This window comes from Rhinoraja longicauda, chromosome 6 (genome assembly GCF_053455715.1).
Source record: "Rhinoraja longicauda isolate Sanriku21f chromosome 6, sRhiLon1.1, whole genome shotgun sequence".
In the NCBI taxonomy this organism is placed as follows: domain Eukaryota; kingdom Metazoa; phylum Chordata; class Chondrichthyes; order Rajiformes; family Arhynchobatidae; genus Rhinoraja; species Rhinoraja longicauda.
Window position 1 is genome coordinate 15,670,228 of NC_135958.1, and position 21,248 is coordinate 15,691,475.

General features: G+C 40.6%; 1 protein-coding gene across 1 annotated transcript in view; it reads left to right on the plus strand.

Moving 5' to 3' along the window:
• LOC144594268 (uncharacterized) overlaps window positions 1-21,248 on the plus strand; it is a 117,492-nt gene that overhangs the window by 43,300 nt on the left and 52,944 nt on the right. Inside the window, exons 18-27 of the mRNA XM_078400533.1 lie at window positions 41-191; window positions 3,468-3,509; window positions 5,363-5,416; window positions 6,425-6,478; window positions 8,289-8,342; window positions 9,470-9,523; window positions 10,293-10,346; window positions 14,229-14,282; window positions 15,047-15,100; window positions 21,108-21,161. Of these exons, the coding sequence (XP_078256659.1) occupies window positions 41-191; window positions 3,468-3,509; window positions 5,363-5,416; window positions 6,425-6,478; window positions 8,289-8,342; window positions 9,470-9,523; window positions 10,293-10,346; window positions 14,229-14,282; window positions 15,047-15,100; window positions 21,108-21,161 (625 nt within the window). The remainder of the gene's footprint in view (window positions 1-40; window positions 192-3,467; window positions 3,510-5,362; window positions 5,417-6,424; window positions 6,479-8,288; window positions 8,343-9,469; window positions 9,524-10,292; window positions 10,347-14,228; window positions 14,283-15,046; window positions 15,101-21,107; window positions 21,162-21,248) is intronic.

The following is a 21,248-nucleotide window of genomic DNA, read 5'->3' on the forward strand; positions in this document are numbered from 1 at the left end:
AAGTCTCTGCATGTCATGACAGTAAGTTTTATTTTTCCAGTTCCAAAGGAGATGGTGTTGGAAGATGTCGATTCTGATTGGGATGAAGAGACACACTACCATGATGCTGAAACTCAAACCAGTGAGTGTGATGCCCAGGTGCATCTCACAAAACCAGGCATAAGAATTGAAGTGACACCACCGAGTTCAAGGTGCTGTACTCTATCTATTTTTTAAAATAAAGTCTTACCACTACTTAAATCCCACGGTATTGCTAAAAGTGCGACAGTGGAATAGGCTTTGATCAGGCACAATCTTGCTAAGAAGTCACATCACATTGAGTCTTTAGTTTAAAAGAATTTGCAACTCACTGGCCAAAGCATGAGGACTTTAAAAGCCTAATAGTCTCTTTCAAATGTTGGTAGAGAATGTCCATTGTAACAATATCATGAGATGTGTCGACCCAACACGGAGAAGACATAGAAGTCAGTTAAACTCAAAAAGGCTTCCACTAAAATCTTGATAAACAAGAATACAAGGCTCAGCATGAGGGGGGATGGGGGAAGAGATGGAGGTAGGGTGAGGAGGGGTGGTGTGGAAATGAATGGTATGTGCTGTGAAAGTGGGGGAGTGGGATTAGTGCAAATGATGCTTGATTGTCGGCGTAAATTTGGTGGGCGCCACAGTGGCGTAGCTGGTATAGCTGCTGCCTCACAGCTTCAGAGACCTGAGTTTGCTCCTGACCTCTGGGGCTGTCTGTGTGGAGTTTGCACATTCTCCCTCGGACTCCGAGGCTGAGCAAAGTCAGAGACAAGCCAGCACTTGTATAGGGAACTCAATAGGTAATACAAATGATAATGACGCACAGGTGAAAATACTTAAATATAATTGAACACACGAAAACACAGTCTATGGCACCATCGGTGGTCAGCAGCAGGAACAGCAGGCATCGTGACAGGACCAGCGCCATGGGCTTAAGACGTGATGTATGGAAGGTAGGATGAATTCTCATGGACCTGGGTAGTTGGAGGTTTCCTTTTTCACTCATTATTGATCACCTGAATAACACATGCTTCTTTATATATGAGAGATAAACTATATGCAGTACTCCAGGCGCAATCTCATCAAGTTCTGTAAATTGCATTCAAATTTCTCTTAGATTCCATGCTGCTTGTGATAAAGGCCAACATTTTATTAGCACAGTACACTTTCATCTAAGTCATTAATGTTGAACGTAAATAGTTGAGGCCAATGCAATGATCCCAGTGGCAGCCCACTATTTGCTGAGTGCCAGTCCAAAATGATCCATTTGTCTTGACTACTGTTTTCTGTTCGTTAGCCATTCTCCTGTCAATGCCGATATATTACAGTAATCTACAGTAAGCAGTAATCTTTTATGAAGCTTCTTGAAATCTAGATACATTACATTTACCGGTTCCCTTAATGTCTGAGGAACTCCAGCAAATTGATCAAAAATTCAGTTTTCCTTACATATAGCTATGTCAATTCTATTGATTATGTTCTCCTTTTCTAAATGCCATATTTCAAAATATGTGATTATCTATAATACTAAAACTCTCGTTTGTTATCTTGTTTGTGACTGAACTTCAGCCAAAACGGTATACGATAGCGTGACAATTTTAGGCCCACCTTACTCACCATTGTCATTTTAGTGATAATGCAAGTAGTTTTATTGAAATCGGTGCTATATTTTAAAAGTTATTCACATTTTAAAGTTTAAAAGGAGGGGAGGGGGAGGAGAGGGGGGAGTGGGGGGAAGGGAGGGGGGAGTGGGGGAGAAGGGAGGGGTGAGTGGGGGAGAAGGGAGGGGGGAGTGGGGGAGAAGGGAGAGGGGAGGGGGGTTGAGGAGAGAGGGGGGGGGTTGAGGAGAGAGGGGGGGGGGGGAGGGGGGGGGTGCTGCACCAATGCAGGAGAGGTTTGGGCCCAACGGGTCCACATTGTCTAGTATATTTAAAAAAATGGTTGTAACAACTTCCCAATGACAAATGTTGGACTAACCTGGCCCATACTTTCCAGTTTTCTGTTTCCCTTCTTTACTGAATAGTACTGTTACCTTCACAATTTTCCAATCCTTTGTGACCACTGTGGAATCCAGGGTCGACTACAACTAGTACATTTGCTAACTTTGCGACTACTTACTTTAAGACCCTAAGATGCAGGCCAAGTGCAGGACTTGACACTAACCCCTTTAGTTTGCTCAGTACTTTTTGCCTCGTAATAAAGACTGTTAAGGAAAGGTTGAAAAGACTAGGCTTGTATTCACTGGAGTTTAGAAGGATGAGAGGGGATCTTATAGAGACGTATAAAATTATAAAAGGACTGGACAAGCTAGATGCAGGAAAAATGTTCCCAATGTTGGGGGAGTCCAGAACCAGGGGCCACAGTCTTAGAATAAAGGGGAGGCCATTTAAAACTGAGGCGAGAAAAAACTTTTTCACCCAGTGAGTTGTGAGTTTGTGGAATTTGTGGAGGCCAAATCATTGGATGGATTTAAGAGAGAGTTAGATAGAGCTCTAGGGGCTAGTGGAACCAAGAGATATGGGGAGAAGGCAGGCACGGGTTATTGACTGTGGATGATCAGCTAAGATCACATTGAATGGCGGTGCTGGCTCAAAGGTCCGAATGGCCTCTTCCTGCACCTATCTTATATGTTTCTATGTTTAAAGTTTCTCCCTCTCAATGGCCCATAGATTAAAATATCCAAAATCCAAAATAAATATTTAGTATCTCTGTCATTCCTCTATTTTCCATTATCAATTCCACAGTCTCATCCTCTAAGGAACCAATGTTTCCTTGGGCTGTTCTCTTCTTTGTTATATAACTATCAAAGTTCTTACTGCCACAGATAGGCACAGAGTTATAGTGAGAAAGAGTGTGAAATAAAAGTGCAATAGAACATTAGAGAAAGCAAATTATTAAGCAATCGTAATAAGATGTGTCACTTTAGTAATTAATGTGGGTTTTACATGGAAGTTTTTGTTTGTGAAGGTGACGCTAGTGGACATCTCTACCTGGACCAATTGTGGGTGTCATGTAAAGAATTTTAGACTGTAGACAATGAGTTTGTGTCTGGGCATCTGCAATGTCTCCTTATGTGGCTCTGAGGATTGCCATTTGCAGGCAGCTGTGCCTGTGGCCATTGGAACTTCAGTCACATCCAGAACTGAGTCCAGGCCATGGCTTGCTGTGTGCTGCAGTGAAATGGAACCTTTTCCTGGAAGATTCAATGATTATGGCCCATGTTTGAAAATCAGAGATTTTTTCTTTGTAAAATTTTCCTCAGCTTGCTAAACAACAGAAGGTACATATGTTAACAGTCAACTTGAAAATTAATTTGTAATTCCATTCCTTGCTTATTCTTGGAACAATTGTTTACATGAAATGAAGGGAATACGATGTTTAAGTTGTTTCTGCTTGTGTCTGTCTAATGTGATGTGTATTATAAAATGGAGTTTGTATTTGTGCAGCCAGCTGTGGAATATCACAGAGGAAGCAGAAGGGAATGCAGAGTAAGTGCTCATGGAGTGGTGCCAAAACAGGGAAGTGACTTTATACAGGTCAGTCACAATGGAATGTAGGCGCAAGAGCCACTCACTCATCCTCTAAAGCCTGTAATGTTGGAACAGGAATAGCCATTCGGCATGCTGTAGAGTGCACCCATGGTTCACTGCAGCAGCTGGACAAGCCTCCCTTGTCACCACCAACCAAGTCTGTGACCACTGCCATTTTAGAGAGAAGTTAAGAGCAAGATTGATGTTGACCTGCCTAGGCCACCATAAGCAATGGCTGACAATTCTCTTCCTTTAAAAATAATAGAAAGAACTAAATGGGGTTTTTACAACAATCCAAGGATGCACGATTTTAAAAAAAATGTTCTTAAGTTGAATTTATACAATTAATTGATGATCACTCTAGGTTTTGGGTATTAATTTCGTTTATTTTAGAGATACAGCGTGGAAATAGGCCCTTTGACTCAACGAGTCCACACTGACCAACGATCACCTGAACATTAGTTCTATCCTACACGCAAGGGACAATTTATAGAAATCAATTAACCTACAAACTGTATGTCTTTGGAATGTGGGAGGAAACTGGAGTACCCAGAGAAAATCCACGCAGTTACAGTGCGAACGTACAAACTCCATACAGACAGCACCGATCCATAGGATCAAACCCGAGTCTCTGACGCTGTAAGGAAGCAACTTTACTGCTGCACCACTGTAATAATCCAAACGATACCCTGTTTATATCCTGCTCCATTTAATCCTCTCCTGACACCTTCCTCTCCACTGTATTTGTAGTGACACAGTACACTGAGACCCACCTACAAATGTAAAAGATCCCTTGGAATTAGGTCAAGACACTTCTCGTAACACCCTGACTAATTGTTATGCAGCAACCAACATCTCAAAATTCAGTTTATTGGATAATTTCTCTAATTTCTTGTGAGATTTTGATATGAGTAAATTGGTTGTGATAATTCCGGCCTTTTAAAAAGTAACTAATTGCCCGGGGAGTGCTCTAAGACCACCTCCAGGCATGAAGAATTCTGGATAGATGTGAGATAAACCCAACTGCTTTATCACTGGTTTATTTTAAAAAATCAATTCATATGATAACTGAGGAGAGGCAAATGGATTAGATCTCCAGGAACTGGCTTCCTTCTATGTTCCTTCTACATTAAGCCGTTCTCATAGCTAAGTATTCGGATAAAGAAAATGTTGCAGTTTTGCAGTGTCGCGTCATGGATGTCTGAACTTAACACCGAGTGAATTACGGGGGATGATGTAAAATATCACGCCTGTTCCATCTAAATAAATACAGCAAACCATCCTAGCACAAGAGCACAATGAGATTAAAAACAGTGCACCTCTGTTGATAGAGAGAAGAAGCTTGATAAGAATATTGTGATTTTATTCAAGTAATGTTATAAGATCTTTAAAATTCACCCAAATAGATGATTTATAACTCAGTTTAACATCCGAGGGAAGGCACCTCCAGCAACCCAACATACTTGAAGTACTCACAAAATGCTGGAGTATCTCAGCAGGTCAGGCAGCATCTCGGGAGAGAAGGAATGGTGCACTGAAGTGAAAATGTAGATTATGCACTCAAATCTTGGGAGTGGGTCTTAAACCCATAACTTGATGAATGGAGCCATTGAGCTGGGCTGACACTCTGAAACTAGTTCAACTAGCTCTGCTGAAATAATCCATGTCACTAGAATAAAAGATGTGGAACTTGAGATCATATAAAATGAGCTAACAGTAGATAATATCCCATCTATAGTCGAGAGATATTGCAAATTACATGATAAATGCAATGAACTATTGATTTTTCTGGGTCTTACTTTGTCTGACAGACTTGTCAAAGTGTGTGAAGAAACACAGAGGAGTGAGGATCCACCCAATGAAAAGTAAGTTCCTCATGTCCAATGTATCTGAACAAATTCAGCAATGAGATGATATAGAATATTTAATAGTTCCGATGAAATGAGAAACAAACATTTTAGAGAGAAATTTCCTGCTGCTTTCCCCAGATTAAAACACTTCAACAATGCTTCATTCATCATAAACCCCTTGGAATGCCCTGAAGCAGCTGCTCCATTGCACAGTTTAATCACGATGCAAAATGCCAGAAATATTAACATTAACAAGCAGGCTATAGTACTCCAAAAAACTTTTAGTGTAACTCAATTAACACAGAATGTGGCCCAAAGTGCAGTTTCTAAACCATTGTGTCTTCATGTTTGTTTGCATCAATTTGTTGGGCAGATTGAGTTTCCGTCACTACTACTCACAGTAGTTTGTTTGTGTTTGCACAATGACACACACAACAACTCCTTGAATGCAGAGTCTATTGGCCGTGAATTCACTCTTGTGCAGGATGAGCAAAGCAGGCAACCTGCTGCTACTCTCCATTTCTCCGTCTCCACCGCATCTGCTCCGAAGATGCGGCTTTCCATTCTAGGACATCCGAAATGTTCTCTCTTTTGGTAAACGTGGCTTAGATGAACTCTTCACTCACATCTCCTCTGTGTCACGTAGTTATGCTCTCTGTGTTCTGTAGTTATACTCTTTATGTCCCATAGTTCTGAAAGATGAGAACCAGGAGAAGTCTATCCTTATTCCATCTGGGGCCTCATCCATCTATTACCTGCCAAGCTTTGGCCTGCCCCTTCTCTCTTCCAGCTTTCTCTCCCCCTCTTCCCCCTCTTCCCCCCCCCCCCCCCCCCCGACCCCACATTCAGTCTGAAGAAGGGTCCAGATGTGAAACGTTACCTATTCATGTTCTTCAGAGATGGTGCCTGACCAGCTGAGTTACTCCACAACTCTGTGCCTTTTTTAGTAAACAAGCATCTATGTAGTTCCTTATTTCTACATTTTACTGCTACTACTTATAGCTTGCATTATTTAACCATCAGCCCAGTTCTACAGTGTGAGGAAATCGAAAGCGATGAAGAACTGCAATTGACAGGGTAAGTTCTCACCCTTCTGTCCCAGGGAGAGGTGATGGGGAGAAGAGCTGGGGAAAGAAGGATGTGATAATTACTGCATATTATGCACATAATGGTCCCATACATTTCCCAAATCCACGACCAACTGCGGCACACCCACTGTTGACATAAAATTTAGGGCTGTTTCCATTTGGCTGTGAAAATTTTACCAGGATCAGCAGCTGAAATTCCCAACAAGAGGCATCACTCCCACCCACCCCCCCCCCCCCCCCCCCCCCACAGTTTTTTGTCGCTTGTGCTCTGCAGCTGTTTATTTCTCTTTGCTCTATCTATTAGATGTGTGAAGAAACTGTGAGGATACACCAGCAACAGAATGAGACTTTCACATTCTTTTTATTGAGCGGAGTTGAGCGGCTGATAGGGTAGCAGAGCAGTAAAATGAATGTTAGAGATAGTGGGACTAAAGATCAGGTGTGGAGAATAAAGGCAACTTGAATATACCAAGAAGAAAGGAGGCAAGTCAGAAGGAAAAATAGGAATCCAGACTGGTTTTTAGCAATTTAAACTCTTCTGTCATTCAGTATAATCCTAATTCCATCGATCTACCTTATCTGGTAGATGTTCTTTTAATGAGATAAGGAGCACCAGGGATTGGGATGGAAATGTTCTGACACATTATCCATAAGTTAGGATCTCTCTGAGGATGATAATAACACTCAGTTGCTAAACTAACCTATGGGACAATTCTCCTAAATTTGGCCCCAGCCCCCAAAGATTGTGAGGAGCACTTTGTAAGATTGTTGCTGCATTGGCAAATACACTCATATAAGGAATAAGACTGGGTACAGCCAAGAGCAAGACTGCTGGCGGATTCACTGTCATGGGGACAGATTGACAGGGTGCTACCACCAATGTGCGAATTACATGATAACTCGTGTCAGTGGTGCCAGAATTCTGTGGGGGAAATGGCAATAGCCAGAAGTCATGGTCCATGTTGGGACCAACTATGGAGAAAGAAAGAGAGTTAAGATCCTGACACCAGAGTTTACAGTTCATTGCTGCCTCATCCAAATCCTGGACCTGCCTGCTCAATGGCATTGTGGAAGTAACTTCATCAGAAAGACTACAGCAGTTCAAGAAGACGGATTGCCAGACCTTTTGGAAGGCAATGAGAGTTGGTTAATAAATACTGGTCTTGCAAGAAAGTCCCCCATCCTAAAAATGAACAGGAGGAGAAATTTGGATTCCTGGGCCCTGCAGACAGTTTAATGATAGAGGTGTGCTGATTAAGTTGATGATCTGCATCTGAACTGAGCTGCGACCAATATCTCTTGTTAATACTATTTGGGAAAGTTTAAACTAATTTTGCAGGTCATTAGGTACCAACATGGACACTTAACAAAATAGGAGGAAAGTGCAAAGGGGTGTGTTAGAAATAATATTGAATTAGGATGTGCCTGAATGAAGAAAAGATCCAAATGAGGTTTGGACTGCATGATTGCAAGTGTAGTTAATAGATTTGTGAGTTGTAAACACAAAGCACTTCAATGGAACATGAGGTGGCGGCAATAACTGAGACAAGGGTCAATCATCAACCAATGTGAAAGATCACCTGAAACAATGACTCCGTCAACAGTTGCTGCCTGAGCTGGTCAGTGTTTGAAGCATCCTCACCTTTTGCTTCAACTGTGTCGACTGTGCTTTGGTCATTAAACTCTTCCAAATCCTTATCCCTGTTAGTACAGGAGCCAAATCGAACCTTTCGCTCACTCACGGGAGTCTACAGTGATTAATGCCTGGTATTTTGTTTTTGTATTATTCTGTCTATCAGACCGGAAAATGTGTGTGAAGAAGCCGAAGGGAATGAGGATCCCGCAGCTGTGGAGTGAGTCTGTCATCTTTATTCTATTAGGAGGGAATGAAGCATATCCCGAATGTATAGCAAGGCTGTGAGGAAGAGGGGTTAGGTTTAGATTCATTATTGCGTCATGTACTGGGGCACAGTGAAAAGCTTTGTTTTGCATGCAATCCCACAGATCAGATATACCAGAAAGAGACACACAGTTCAAAAGATAGAGCAAGGAGGAAGATACAAGGTGCAAAATAGAGTTCCCAGGATTGTAGCACATTGTAGCGCATCAGATTATTAGCCAAAGTCCAATGTCCTCAATGGGGTAGAGATTTATCAAACAGTATCCTAGCTTATGGAAGGACTGTTCAGAAGCCTGATAATGGCAGGACAAAAGGGAGGCCAAGGCAGCACGTGAATGTGGGAGTATGAGGGTGGATCTTGTAGAGGTGTGCAAGATTATGAGATGAATAGATAGAATGAATGTACAGAGACATTTACCCAGAGAAGGGGAATCAAGAACTAGAGGATGTAGTTTTAAGATGAGAGGGGAAAGATTGAATAGGAACCTGAGGGCGACTTTTCTCCACACAGAGGGTGGTGGGTATATGGAATGAACTGCCAGATGAAGTAGTTGGGGTGGATGCTATAACAACATTTAAAAGATATTTGGGCAGATACATGGATTGGAAAAGTTTAGAGGAATATGGGCTAAACGTGGGCAGATGGGATTAGTGTAGCTGGGGCATCTTGGTCAGCATGGGCAAATTGTGCCGAAGGGCCTGTTTCCATGCTGTATGACTCTATAACTCTTTGTGGCTGCCTTATGGTTTACTTTCAAACCTAACTGTATCATGTCTGCAGATTTGGATGCGATAAAATCAGCCCATTTATCTGTCATTAATAAGGAATGTAAATGATTGAGATCCGAGGATTTTTCTTTGCAACTTGTCAACCTGATATGACTTCCAATTACTGCACTCTATCTTCTTTCCATGAATTAATCCTCTATCCATGTCGGTATATTACTCCAAACCATTTAATATAATTTGGAACACAGGTCCACTATACCTCTGTGTGGGCAATCTCTAATTTTGGTTATGTTTATATTCATAGAAACTGGCATAGTGCTGCTACTCAGTTTTATACCTTTTATCTGTTAGGCCAATCCTGTTGGATGAAGGAACGAAGGAAAGTGAGGATCACCCGGCCGTGGAGTAAGTGCTCCAGTTCCTTTCAGGGATATTGGTATTGGTTTATTATTGTCACATATGTCAAGATATGGTGAAAAACTGTAGAGATTGCAATGAGGTAGATTGTAAGATTGGGATTGCGGTGAGATTGTCACATAGATAACATGGACTGCAGAGGCCAAGTGTATGCTTAGTTTTTTGGCTGGCCACAGCTTGTGAGAGAAGGTAATCTCCTCTTTGTTTTTTTATTTCATCATGGAAATCCTTACAACCCTTGCAGCTTCCTGTAGCTGTTGAATATTGGTACCAGTATCTCTGCAGCTTTTGACTTCTGTCAGGAGAGGTGAAGTGGAAGTTGCATCTGAACTGAATTCCCATTTACCAAAATCTCTTCTACAAACATTGACTTTTTCACAAAAAATGTTCTGGTGAATGGACAAGTGTTTTTAAGAGGCATCTTTGTATTAGTAACCAGGAACCCAAAATTGTATATATATCAAATTTAAAGAAAAATTATTATTTCTCTTCATAATTCACAACTCTTAGATAATTACAGGAACCTATGTAAAACAAAATGGTGGGAGAAACTGAATCCTCTCATTGCAAAAAATCACCCAGTTCTGAATAGGACCAGTAGACAATTCAAAGTTAATAATTTAGGGCCACTGTTAAATTCATAGTTAAAGCCTTAAATACTTTTTTAATAGAGATATGTTGTTCCCTATTCTTTTGCTGGTTTTATGAGAATTTACTGGGTTCTCTGAGTTTTATGACAATGTTTCTTGTCCATCAGGCAAACACAGGTGACTGATGAAGCTCTGAGCAGTGAGGAGCTGCCACCAATTCAGTGAGTCCTTCTGCTTACTTCCTATCAAATATATAGACGGAGAAAAAGAATGGGCAGTTGTGAAAAGGAAGGGCCTAAATGGAGTCCTAAAATAATAAACTGGATTAATTAGCAGGCGTAAAGCATGAAGTAGTGAGGGAGAAAACAGAGGGTCAAACTGATAGAATTGAAGCTATTTATATTTGCTATGTAAGTATGTTGGACCAAATTTCTGGTTGACTCCTTTCAACACACCTGAAGTTTTGTAAGGAATCAGTAGCTTTATGAACTCGAAAGCAAATCAAGGCGTGGATTAAGAACTGAATTACTGATTGAAGACAGAGGATTGTGGTGGAAGGACAATATTAAGGCCAGAATTCTGTGACCAGTGAGTTCCTCAGGGCTCTGTGTTGGGACCTCTGCTGTTTGCAATCAATATATACAAGTAATTTACATACACACACACACACTCTCGCACAAGCACACGCACATGCACACATACATATATATACATACATATACACACATACATATATACACATACATATATACACACAACATACACAGATACATATATGCACATGCATGTATACACACACATATATACACATTGTATATAAGTATACAATGTGTATATATATGTGTGTATATATGTATGTACTTGTACTTCAAACTCTTCCTTCACCCTATCAACATCCTCAGCCTCCTTATAACACAATTCAGTCTGTCTTACTACTAACGTTCTCGAAGCACCGATACTTTCTAGCTCCTTCTGCATTCTTTTCAATACACATTTCAGAATAGCCAACAATACAAAAATACAAACATTTGAAATTCCCAGATACAATGCCATATTAATCAACCTGTCCAACCAGCCTCCGAAACCCCAATCACCCCAACTATCTGACTCCTTCATGTTATCCATTTGTTCCCTTATCTTTGTGATGAAACGAGTAATATTCTCTGTCTGATCTCTGACTCCCATCTTACATCTGCCATTTACTATAGCTCAGACACCACCTTCCCGAGCCAACAAATAATCCAGGGCATATCTGTTCTGCATAGTAAAGAGCCTGAGTTCAGTCAATCCCTGGGTAACCATGTCAAGGGCCCCCGTGGTTGCATTACCCAAGGTAGTGAGACCACAAATGAGGTAATTGCAATTGTTGGCGGTCAAATAACCTCCAGTGAAGCCTAGACTAAAGAAGCTCGCCCATCCGTATCCCACAGAGCTTCCATGTGTTCCCAGAGATTTGTGATCTTTCCACTTTGAACAAAATTCTTCCGAAACAGCTTTAATCACCAACCTTCGATCACACGCCCACTGGGAGGGACAGAGTATTGTCATAGGAATTAGGGTTCCTTTCGCCACCTATATTTGGAATGGTGGATACAGGACATTAGTGGCTGTATCGTTAAAGAGAAAGAAGAAATTTGAGTCTGTTAAAAACAGGCGCTATCACATATCGAATACATGTTTAACTCACTTCCCTCTATCCGGTCCCTAATCTGCTCAGAGAAGCATCACGCATCTCTGTCACCTCTTTTTTTAGTCATCTAGGTAAGTGGGAACGTATAGTTTTCTACCACCACATGCATTCTATTCCATAAACTAGTTGGATTCCCATAGCAAAGGGAACACAGGTATAGTGGTGACATTTACACTTTCCTTACTTGACATACATAATCAAATTTAAGCTTAGTCCAATAACAGAGTAATATTTTCCAATGGCAGTCCTTCAACAGTAACGAAAAGTGGGGATTTCTCAAAAGTCCAACACAGCCATTCAGTCAGCTGATGTTCCATTCTCAAAATCTTTCCGGGTTATCATTGGAGTACGTCTCCGGCCTCAAGATAGATGATCACCAGGAGCACTTTCATTATAGGTTAAGACTAATATTAAGTCTATTCTGATGAGAGATTTTAGCCACAAGGTCTCAGTAAAATCTTCCCCCTCCAGAAAGTTCATAAACGAGCCCCAAATCGTTTCAAAAGTGTCGTATTTCCCCTTAACTATACATGTAAGTTTCTCCAAATCAAGACTCTGCAGTAATCCATCAACCCAACTTTGCTTGTTTGATCTATAAACTGATTTCTATGACAGAGCAATTTTATGTTTAGCTTCAAGCAGACAAAATATAACCATCTTCTTATTTGTATTGTTAAGTTTACAGCTTGTTGGAAAACACCTGAAAATACAAAGTTTAGGTCATAGTGAAAGCTTCTATTTTGTGGCAATAGATAAAGTTGTTATTATCTCCTTCCAGTACTCTTGGATGGTGGGGCATTCCCAAAGGCAATGAAACAAGCTACCCTCATGTACACCACATTTGATACAGAGATCAGGTGTATTAGAGTTAATGTGATGCGGTAAAACAGGAGTAATATATAGTTTCATTATCCATTTGTACTGGAGTAATTTGAACCGCTTATTTATTGTTTGGACTTGAGATTGTAAACATATATCCTGCCATTCTTCTACAGTAATTTCTTCATCAAGATCTGAACACCATGCAAGCCTTTTATCTTCTGAAGATTCCTTTGCTAATAATTTGGTAAAACCATGAGATTTGACCACCTGCCTCATGATGATTTAAAGCCGCCTTTTCTAAAGAGTTTTGAGTTGGCAGACCTAAAGAGTTTTGCGTCTTTGTTATGAAGTTTTTGATCTGGAGATACTTAAAAAAATGTTTTGAGTCAAGTCCAAATTTTTGTTTTACATCATTGAAACTTAAAAGAATATCATTATTATATAACTCTGAGATTTTACTGATACCCTTGTCCGCCCATATCTTAAAACCCAAGTCATTAGTGCCTGGCGTAAAGTTTCTGTTTCCCCAGATAGGTGAAAATAGGGATTTTCTCCCAGATAATTTAACACTTCATGCCACACTATCAGTGTGTTTTTTACGAAGGGATTTAAAGTGTATTTTTTCAGTGTGGATATGTTTGCTGAATATAGATAGAGTTCCCAGGATTGTAGCACATTGTAGCTCATGTTTCTTAGACAAAGTCCAATGTCCTCAATGGGGTAGAGATTTATCAAACAGTATCTGGTTCATTACTGCGCAAACACCTCATAAGTTTATGGAAGGACTGTTCAGAAGCCTGATAATGGCAGGACAAAGGGGAGGCCAAGACAGCATGTGAATGTGGGAGTGCAAAAGTATGAGGGTGGATCTTGTAGAGGTGTGCAAGATTATGTGAATAGATCAAATTAATGTACAGATACATTTACACAGAGAAGGGGAATCAAGAACTAGAGGATGTAGTTTTAAGGTGAGAGGGGAAAGATTTCATAGGAACATGAGGGCAACCTTTCTCCACACAGAGGGTGGTGGGTATATGGGATGAACTGCCAGAGGAGGTAGTTGAGGTGGATGCTATAACAACATTTAAAAGACATTTGGGCAGACACATGGATTGGAAAAGTTTAGAGGAATATGGGCCAAACGTGAGCAGATGGGATTAGTGTAGCTGGGGCAACTTGGTCAGCATGGGCAAATTGTGCCGAAGGGCCTGTTTCCATGCTGTATGACTCTACAACTCTTTGTGGCTGCCTCATGGTTTACTTTCAAACCACACTTTGTCTTGTTTGCAGATTTGGATACGATAGAATCAGCCCATTTATCTGTCATTAATGAGGAATGAAAATGATTGAGATCCGAGGATTTGTCTTTGATGCAACTTGTCAACCTGAAATAACTTGCAATTACTGCACTCTAACTTTTTCCATGAATTAATCCTCTATCCATGTCGGTATATTACCCCAAACCATTTAAAATAATTTGGAACAGAGGTCCACCATACCTCTGTGTGGGCAATCTCTAATTTTGGTTGTGTTTATATTCGTAGAATCTAGCATAGTGCTGCTACTCAGTTTTATACCTTTTATCTGTTAGGCCAATCCTGTTGGATGAAGGAACCAAGGAAAGTGAGGATCACCCGACTGTGGAGTAAGTGCTCCAGTTCCTTTCAGGGATATTGGTATTGGTTTATTGTTGTCACATATGTCATGATATGGTGAAAAACTGTAGAGATTGAAATGAGGTAGATTGGAAGATTGCGGGTGAAATTGTCACACAGATAACATGAACTGCAGAGGCCAAGTGTATGCTTAGTGTTTTGGCTGGCCACCTCTTGTGAGTGAAGGTAATCTCCTCTTTGTTCTTTTATTCCATCATGGAAATCCTTACAACCCTTGCAGCTTCCTGCAGCTGTTGAATATTGGTACCAGTATCTCTGCAGCTTTTGACTTCTGTCAGGTGAGGTGAGGTGGAAGTTGCATCTGAACTGAATTCCCATTTGCCAAAATCTCTTCTACAAACATTGAATTTTTCACAAAGAATGTTCTGGTGCACGGACAGGTGTTTTTAAAAGGCATCTTTGTATTAGTAACCAGGAACCCAAAATTGTATATATATCAAATTTAAAGAAAAATTATTATTCCTCTTCATAATTCATAACTCACAGATAATTACAGGAAACTATGTAAAACGAAATGGTGGGAGAAACTGAATCCTCTCATTGCAATAAATCATCCAGTTCTGAATAGGACCAGTAGACAATTCAAAGTTAATAATTTAGGGTCACTGTTTAATTCATAGTTAAAGCCTTAAATACTTTTTCAATAGAGATATGTTGTTCCCTATTCTTTTGTTGGTTTTATGGGAATTTACTAGGTTCTATGAGTTTTATGACAATGTTTCTTGTCCATCAGGCAAATACAGGTGACTGATGAAGCTCTGAGCAGTGAGGATCTGCCACCAATTCCGTGAGTCCTTCTGCTTACTTCCTATCGAATATATAGATAGAGAAAAAGAATGGGCAGTTGTGGAGTCCTAATGGAGTCCTAAAATAATAAACTAGATTAATTAGCAGGTGTGAAGTATGGTGAGGGAGAAAAGAGAGGGTCAAACTGATAGAATTGAAGCTATTTATATTTGCAATGTAAGTATGTTGGACCAAATTTCTGGTTGACTCCTTTCAACACTCCTGAATTTTTGTATGGAACCAGTAGCTTTATGTACTCGAAAGCAAATCAAGGCATGGATTCAGAAGTGAATTACCGATTGAAGACAGAGGATTGTGGTGGAAGGACAATATTGAGGCCGGAATTCTGTGACCAGTAGAGTTCCTCAGGGATCTGTGTTGGGACCTCTGCTATTTGTAATATATATATATGTAATTTACGCACACGCACATGCACACATACATATATATATACATACGTATACACACATACATACACACAGACATATACCCATACATATACACATACATATATACACATACATATATACACACACATATAAACACATTGGACGTAAAAGTACTTGGGTTGATTAGTAAATTTGCAGATGACACAAAGATTGCTGGAGTCGAGGACTGTGAGGAAGGCTGTCAACGTATACAGTGAGATATAGATCAGCTACAGAAATTAGTGGAAAAATGGCAGATGGAGTTTAATCCAAGCAAGTGTAAGGTTTGTCATTTTGGGATGTTGAATGTAAGGGGAAAATATTCAATTAATGGCACAACTCTTAACAGCATTAATATACATAGGGATCTTGAGGTCCAAATCCATAACTCCATAAAAAGAAGGTAAAGAAGGCATATAGTATGCTTGTTTTCATAAGTTGGGACATTGACTATAAGAGGCAAGAAGTCATGATTCAGTTTTATAGAATTTTGTTTAGCTGCATTTGGAGTATTGCCTGCAGTTCTGGTCACCCCATTACAGTGTAATCCAAGTTCTTTGCCTTCAGTCTGGTTCCTAATGATTAAGCCGAATACTGGATGAGTACAACAGATTTTATTCCACAGTGGGGTTTTCCCTCTACCATTCCTTCAGACCCAACGAGTGTCTGAAGGGCTTTTAGCAGGAGAAGGGAAGAACAGCTTCTCCAAGATTAATTACTTTTTATACAGAAAGGGAAAAGGGGTGTTGCATAGATAAATCAATAACCAATTACAATCTTAATGCAATTCACATGGTTACTGAGAAAACAAAACTTAACTCATTAATACAGATCACATGATTTCAGGGAAAGGCATCACCAAGGGAAGATCGAAACTTAACTTTTCTACTTCAACACCTGTCCATATAAGGAATTGTTATTCCGAAAAAGAAGCTATCCTTTATCGGCGAAGTTCAAGGGCTTTCTTGCTCTGAGCTGAAAACAACATTCCATTCTCGAGAACATCACCCTTCTCCAACCAGCACCCATTTCACTGCTTTACTACTTCAATACAGGCATTCATTTTCTATTAGCTAAAACAACAAGAGCTATTTTGTAACCATCTCCAACAAGATATCAATATCACTAATCAACTACACAAACTAATAGCATGCTTATACGCTATAGATTCTCATTCCCTACTTTTATCATTCCATGATAACCATTAAAGTTCAATCCTCGCATTAAAACAGTAAACCACATTAGACACCTTCAGAGTAAAACGATGCCTTCATATTCACTCATGTGGATAGAAAAACAAACTTCGAAGTACAACCAGATCCAAACCTTGTTTATTTCTACAGAGAGGGAAATTACGTCAATGCTTAAACCATCATTAGCACTTCTAAACAATGGCTCACTGACACCAGAAAAACTCACTCCTTGCTACAATATCTCTTAAATTAACTGCTTCTCGCCTGTATTGCCTTAACCCTTTCAGTTCCAAAACTCCTCACATGCATGATCCTCCTAGTCTCACCATCCAAAGGCAACATATCCAACTACACCTATTCTATTAAGTCGGTCATCCTCAAAACCACTTCATCTTCCCCTACATTCCCTACCTTCTAATCTAATAACATTCCTAGTCGTTCAAATTCTTCCTTCACCTTATCAACATCCTCAGCCTCCTTATCACACAATTCAGTCTGTCTTACGACTAACATTCTCGAAGCACCGATACTTTCGAGCTCCATCTGCATTCTTTTCAAGACACATTTCAGAATTACCAACAATACAAAAATACAAACAATTGCAATTCCCAGATACAATGCCATATTAATCAACCAGTCCGACCTGCCTCCGAAACCCCAATCACCCCAACTATCTGACTCCTTCATGTTATCCATTTGCTCCTTATCTTTGTGATGAAACGAGTAATATTCTCTGTCTGATCTTTGACTCCCATCATACATCTGCCTTTTAATATAGCACAGACACCACCTTCCCGAGCCAACAAATAATCCAGGGCATATCTGTTCTGCACAGTAAAGAGCCTGAGTTCAGTCAATCCCTGGGTAACCATGTCAAGGCCCCCCTTGGTTGAATTACCCAAGATAGTGAGACCACAAATCAGGTAATTGTAATTGTTGGCAGCCAAATAACCTCGAGTGAAGGCTAGACTAAAGACGCTCGCCCATCCATATCCCACAGAGCTTCCATGTGCTCCCAGAGATTTGGGATCTTTCCACTTTGAGCAAAATTCTTTTCCGAAACAGCTTTAGTCACCAACCTTCGATCAGGCACCCACTGGGAGGGACATGGTATTGTCAGAGGTATAGGGGTTCCTATCGCCACCTGTCTAGGGAATGGTGGATTCAGGACATTACCGTTAAAGAAAAAGAAGAAATTTGAGTCCGTTAAAAACAGGCGCCATCACATAATCGAATACTTGTTTAACACACTTCCCTCTATCCGGTCCCTAAACTGCTCAGAGAAGCATCTTGCATCTCTGTCACCTAAGTGGGAATGTATAGTTTTCTACCACCACATGCGTTCTATTCCATAAACTAGTTGGATTCCAATAGCAAGGGGAACACAGGTATAGTGGTGACATTTACACTTTCCTTACTTGACATATATGATCAAATTTGCGCTTAGTCCAATAACAGGGTAATGTGTTGCAATGGCAGTCCTTCAACAGTAACAAAAAGTGAGGATGCCTCAAAAGTGAGTGAGTGAATTGCTGCGATGCCTTGGCTGAGGGCAACAGTAAGATGATCCACTACGGCAGAAATTAACCAAGCCCAGAAAAACCCTCATCTGTTTAGGGGTGGTCGGGCTGGTGTGGTTCACAAAGGGTTTTCCATCGTACTCCCTCGGGTGGATTCAGAATAGCGGACGTTAGAGCGAACACATCTGTTGCGAATGCTTCGTACATTGTTAATGTTGATCTTATACAATTCACAAATCCAAATGCCGTCTGGGGCATTCTTTGAGATTATCATAATTTCCTGTAGCTTCCACGGGCTGTATACATGCATCACTGCCTGCGCCCCATTCTGTCAGGCTAATGGATTTGGCATTGCTCTCAGTAGCAGTATCTTTTTAGTCTTTTTAGTTTCCTGCTGGTTCTCAGCCTCGCATTTCCTTTGCGCTTTTTGTTTCACTCTCTCACTGATTAATTCAATTACTGCTCCTCCTTCCTCTTCTGCCTCAGCCCTTCCCCTCCTTTCGTCCTCCTTTTCAGTTTCCCGGTTGTTATAAGTATCATCTTCCTCTGGGGGTGCCCTTCCCTGTGGGGGGTGCCGTAGCACCCCCAATGAGATCTTGTGGGGCAGTTCCTGCTCTTAGGGACTGGTAACTAGGTGCATATGGGGGAGGTGTCCTACACCATTCCCGACTTTCCCGATTTACTCCTCATCCCCCTCTTCTATAAACAGGGTCGCCATGCCAGACAAGGTGTCCTTGGGGTTATTTCACTTAGGTTTCTGTTTTTGCATTACTAATTGTTTACAATTCTGTAGCCAACTGCTTTTTTTCCTTCTGATCATCATGCCGTTGGCACTCCGCCAATAATCCATCTCAACCTTTCAATATGCCTTCCTTCGTACATAGCTCTATCCCTCTACAACTTGCATTATCCATCCAACATTATGCCGAAACTCAACCCACACCTCGTGTGCCTCATATTTCCATTCCTCAATTCTTTTCTTCCATTTCTTGCCTACCTCTCTCTCTTTCCCATAGCAGCTGCTCCGCCAGCTTACTAACTTAAATTAGCCTACTATCACCTTAAGAATATATCAATGGTTAAAGGACTTATGGCTCAGCAGGATAGCTGGAGCTGATTCAAAGCTGCTGCTCGAGTCCTCACTAAGACCAAGAAAGTGGATCACATCACTCCAGTTCTGAGGTCTTATGCTAGCATCCAATCTTTCAAAGAATTAATTTCATAATACTACTGTTGGTTCATAAAGCATTGAATGGTTTAGGACCAAAATACGTTTCTGATTTTCTGCTACACTATAAACCATCCAGACCTCTCAGGTCTTCTGGGACAAGTCTGCTCTCTGTCCCTAGAGACAGAACTAAACCTGGAGAAGCAGCGTTTAGTTCTTTTATGCACCACATATATGGAACAAACTCCCAGAAAACTGCAGGTTCGCTGCAACACTCAGTTCTTTTAAATCGTAGCTGAAAACTTTCTGTTTGACACTGCCTCTTATTAAATCAAATAATTATTCATTCCTACACTGCACTGTAACTTTTATTCTGGTATTTTATACCTGTCTTATTATATTCCAGCTTCCTGCGCTTTAATGTTTTATGTAAAGCACTTTAAATTGCCTTGTTGCTGGAATGTGCTATATAAATAAATTTGCTTTGCCTTCGGCTTTTACATTCCATGCTTCCCCCACACTGGCCATGCTTCGTCTCCTAATGTCTTGGTCACAAGCTGATAACGGTCTGTAATCTATACGTTTTCCCGGGTCTAAGTAATACAGAATCCACTTTCCGTAGTCCGCACTGACCAATTCACAAAATATTTCCACAGACCCCAGCCTCCCTGAGACTGGTTACTCAATTTAAACTCTCCAATTCATAAAACAGTGAAAGGCTTTGTTTTGCATGCTATCCCAACAGATCAGATATAACATACATGGACACACAGTTCAAAAGATGGAGCAAGGAGGAAGATACAGGGTGTGGAATAGTTCCCAGGATTGTAGCACAGTGTAGCTCATCAGTTTCTTAGACAAAGTCCAATGTCCTCAATGGGGTAGAGATTTATCAAACAGTATCCTAGCTTATGGAAGGACTGTTCAGAAGCCTGATAATGGCAGGACAAAGGGGAGGCCAAGGCAGCATATGAATGTGGGAGTGCAAGAGTATGAGGGGTGATCTTGTAGAGGTTTGCAAAATTATGAGGTGAATAGATAGAATGAATGTACAGAGACATTTACTCAGAGAAGGGGAATCAAGAACTAGAGGATGTAGTTTTAAGGTGAGAGGGGAAACATTTAATAGGAACATGAGGCCAACCTTTCTCCACACAGAGGGTGGTGGGTATATGGAATGAACTGCCAGAGGAAGTAGTTGATGTGGATGCTATAACAACATTTAAAAGACATTTGGGCAGTTTAGAGGAATATGGGCCAAATGTGAGCAGATGGGATTAGTGTAGCTGGGGCATCTTGATCAGCATGGGCAAATTGTGCCGAAGGGCCTGTTTCCATGCTGTATGACTCTATAACTCTTTGTGGCTGCCACATGGTTTACTTTCAAACCTCACTTTGTCTTGTCTGCAGATTTGGATACGATAGAATCAGCCCATTTATCTGTCATTAATGATTGAGATCCGAGGATTTGTCTTTGATGCAACTTGTCAACCTGAAATGACTTGCAATTACTGCACTCTATCTTCTTTCTATGAATTAATCCTCTATCCATGTCGGTATATTACCCCAAACAATTTAAAACAATTTGGAACACATGTCCACTATACCTCTGTGTGGGCAATCTCTAATTTTGGTTATGTCTATATGCATAGAATCTGGCATCGTGCTGCTACTCAGTTTTGTACCTTTTATTTGTTAGGCCAATCCTGTTGGATGAAGGAACCAAGGAAAGTGAGGATCACCCGGCTGTGGAGTAAGTGCTCCAGTTCCTTTCAGGGATATTGGTATTGGTTTATTATTGTCACATATGTCAAGATATGGTGAAAAACTGTAGAGATTG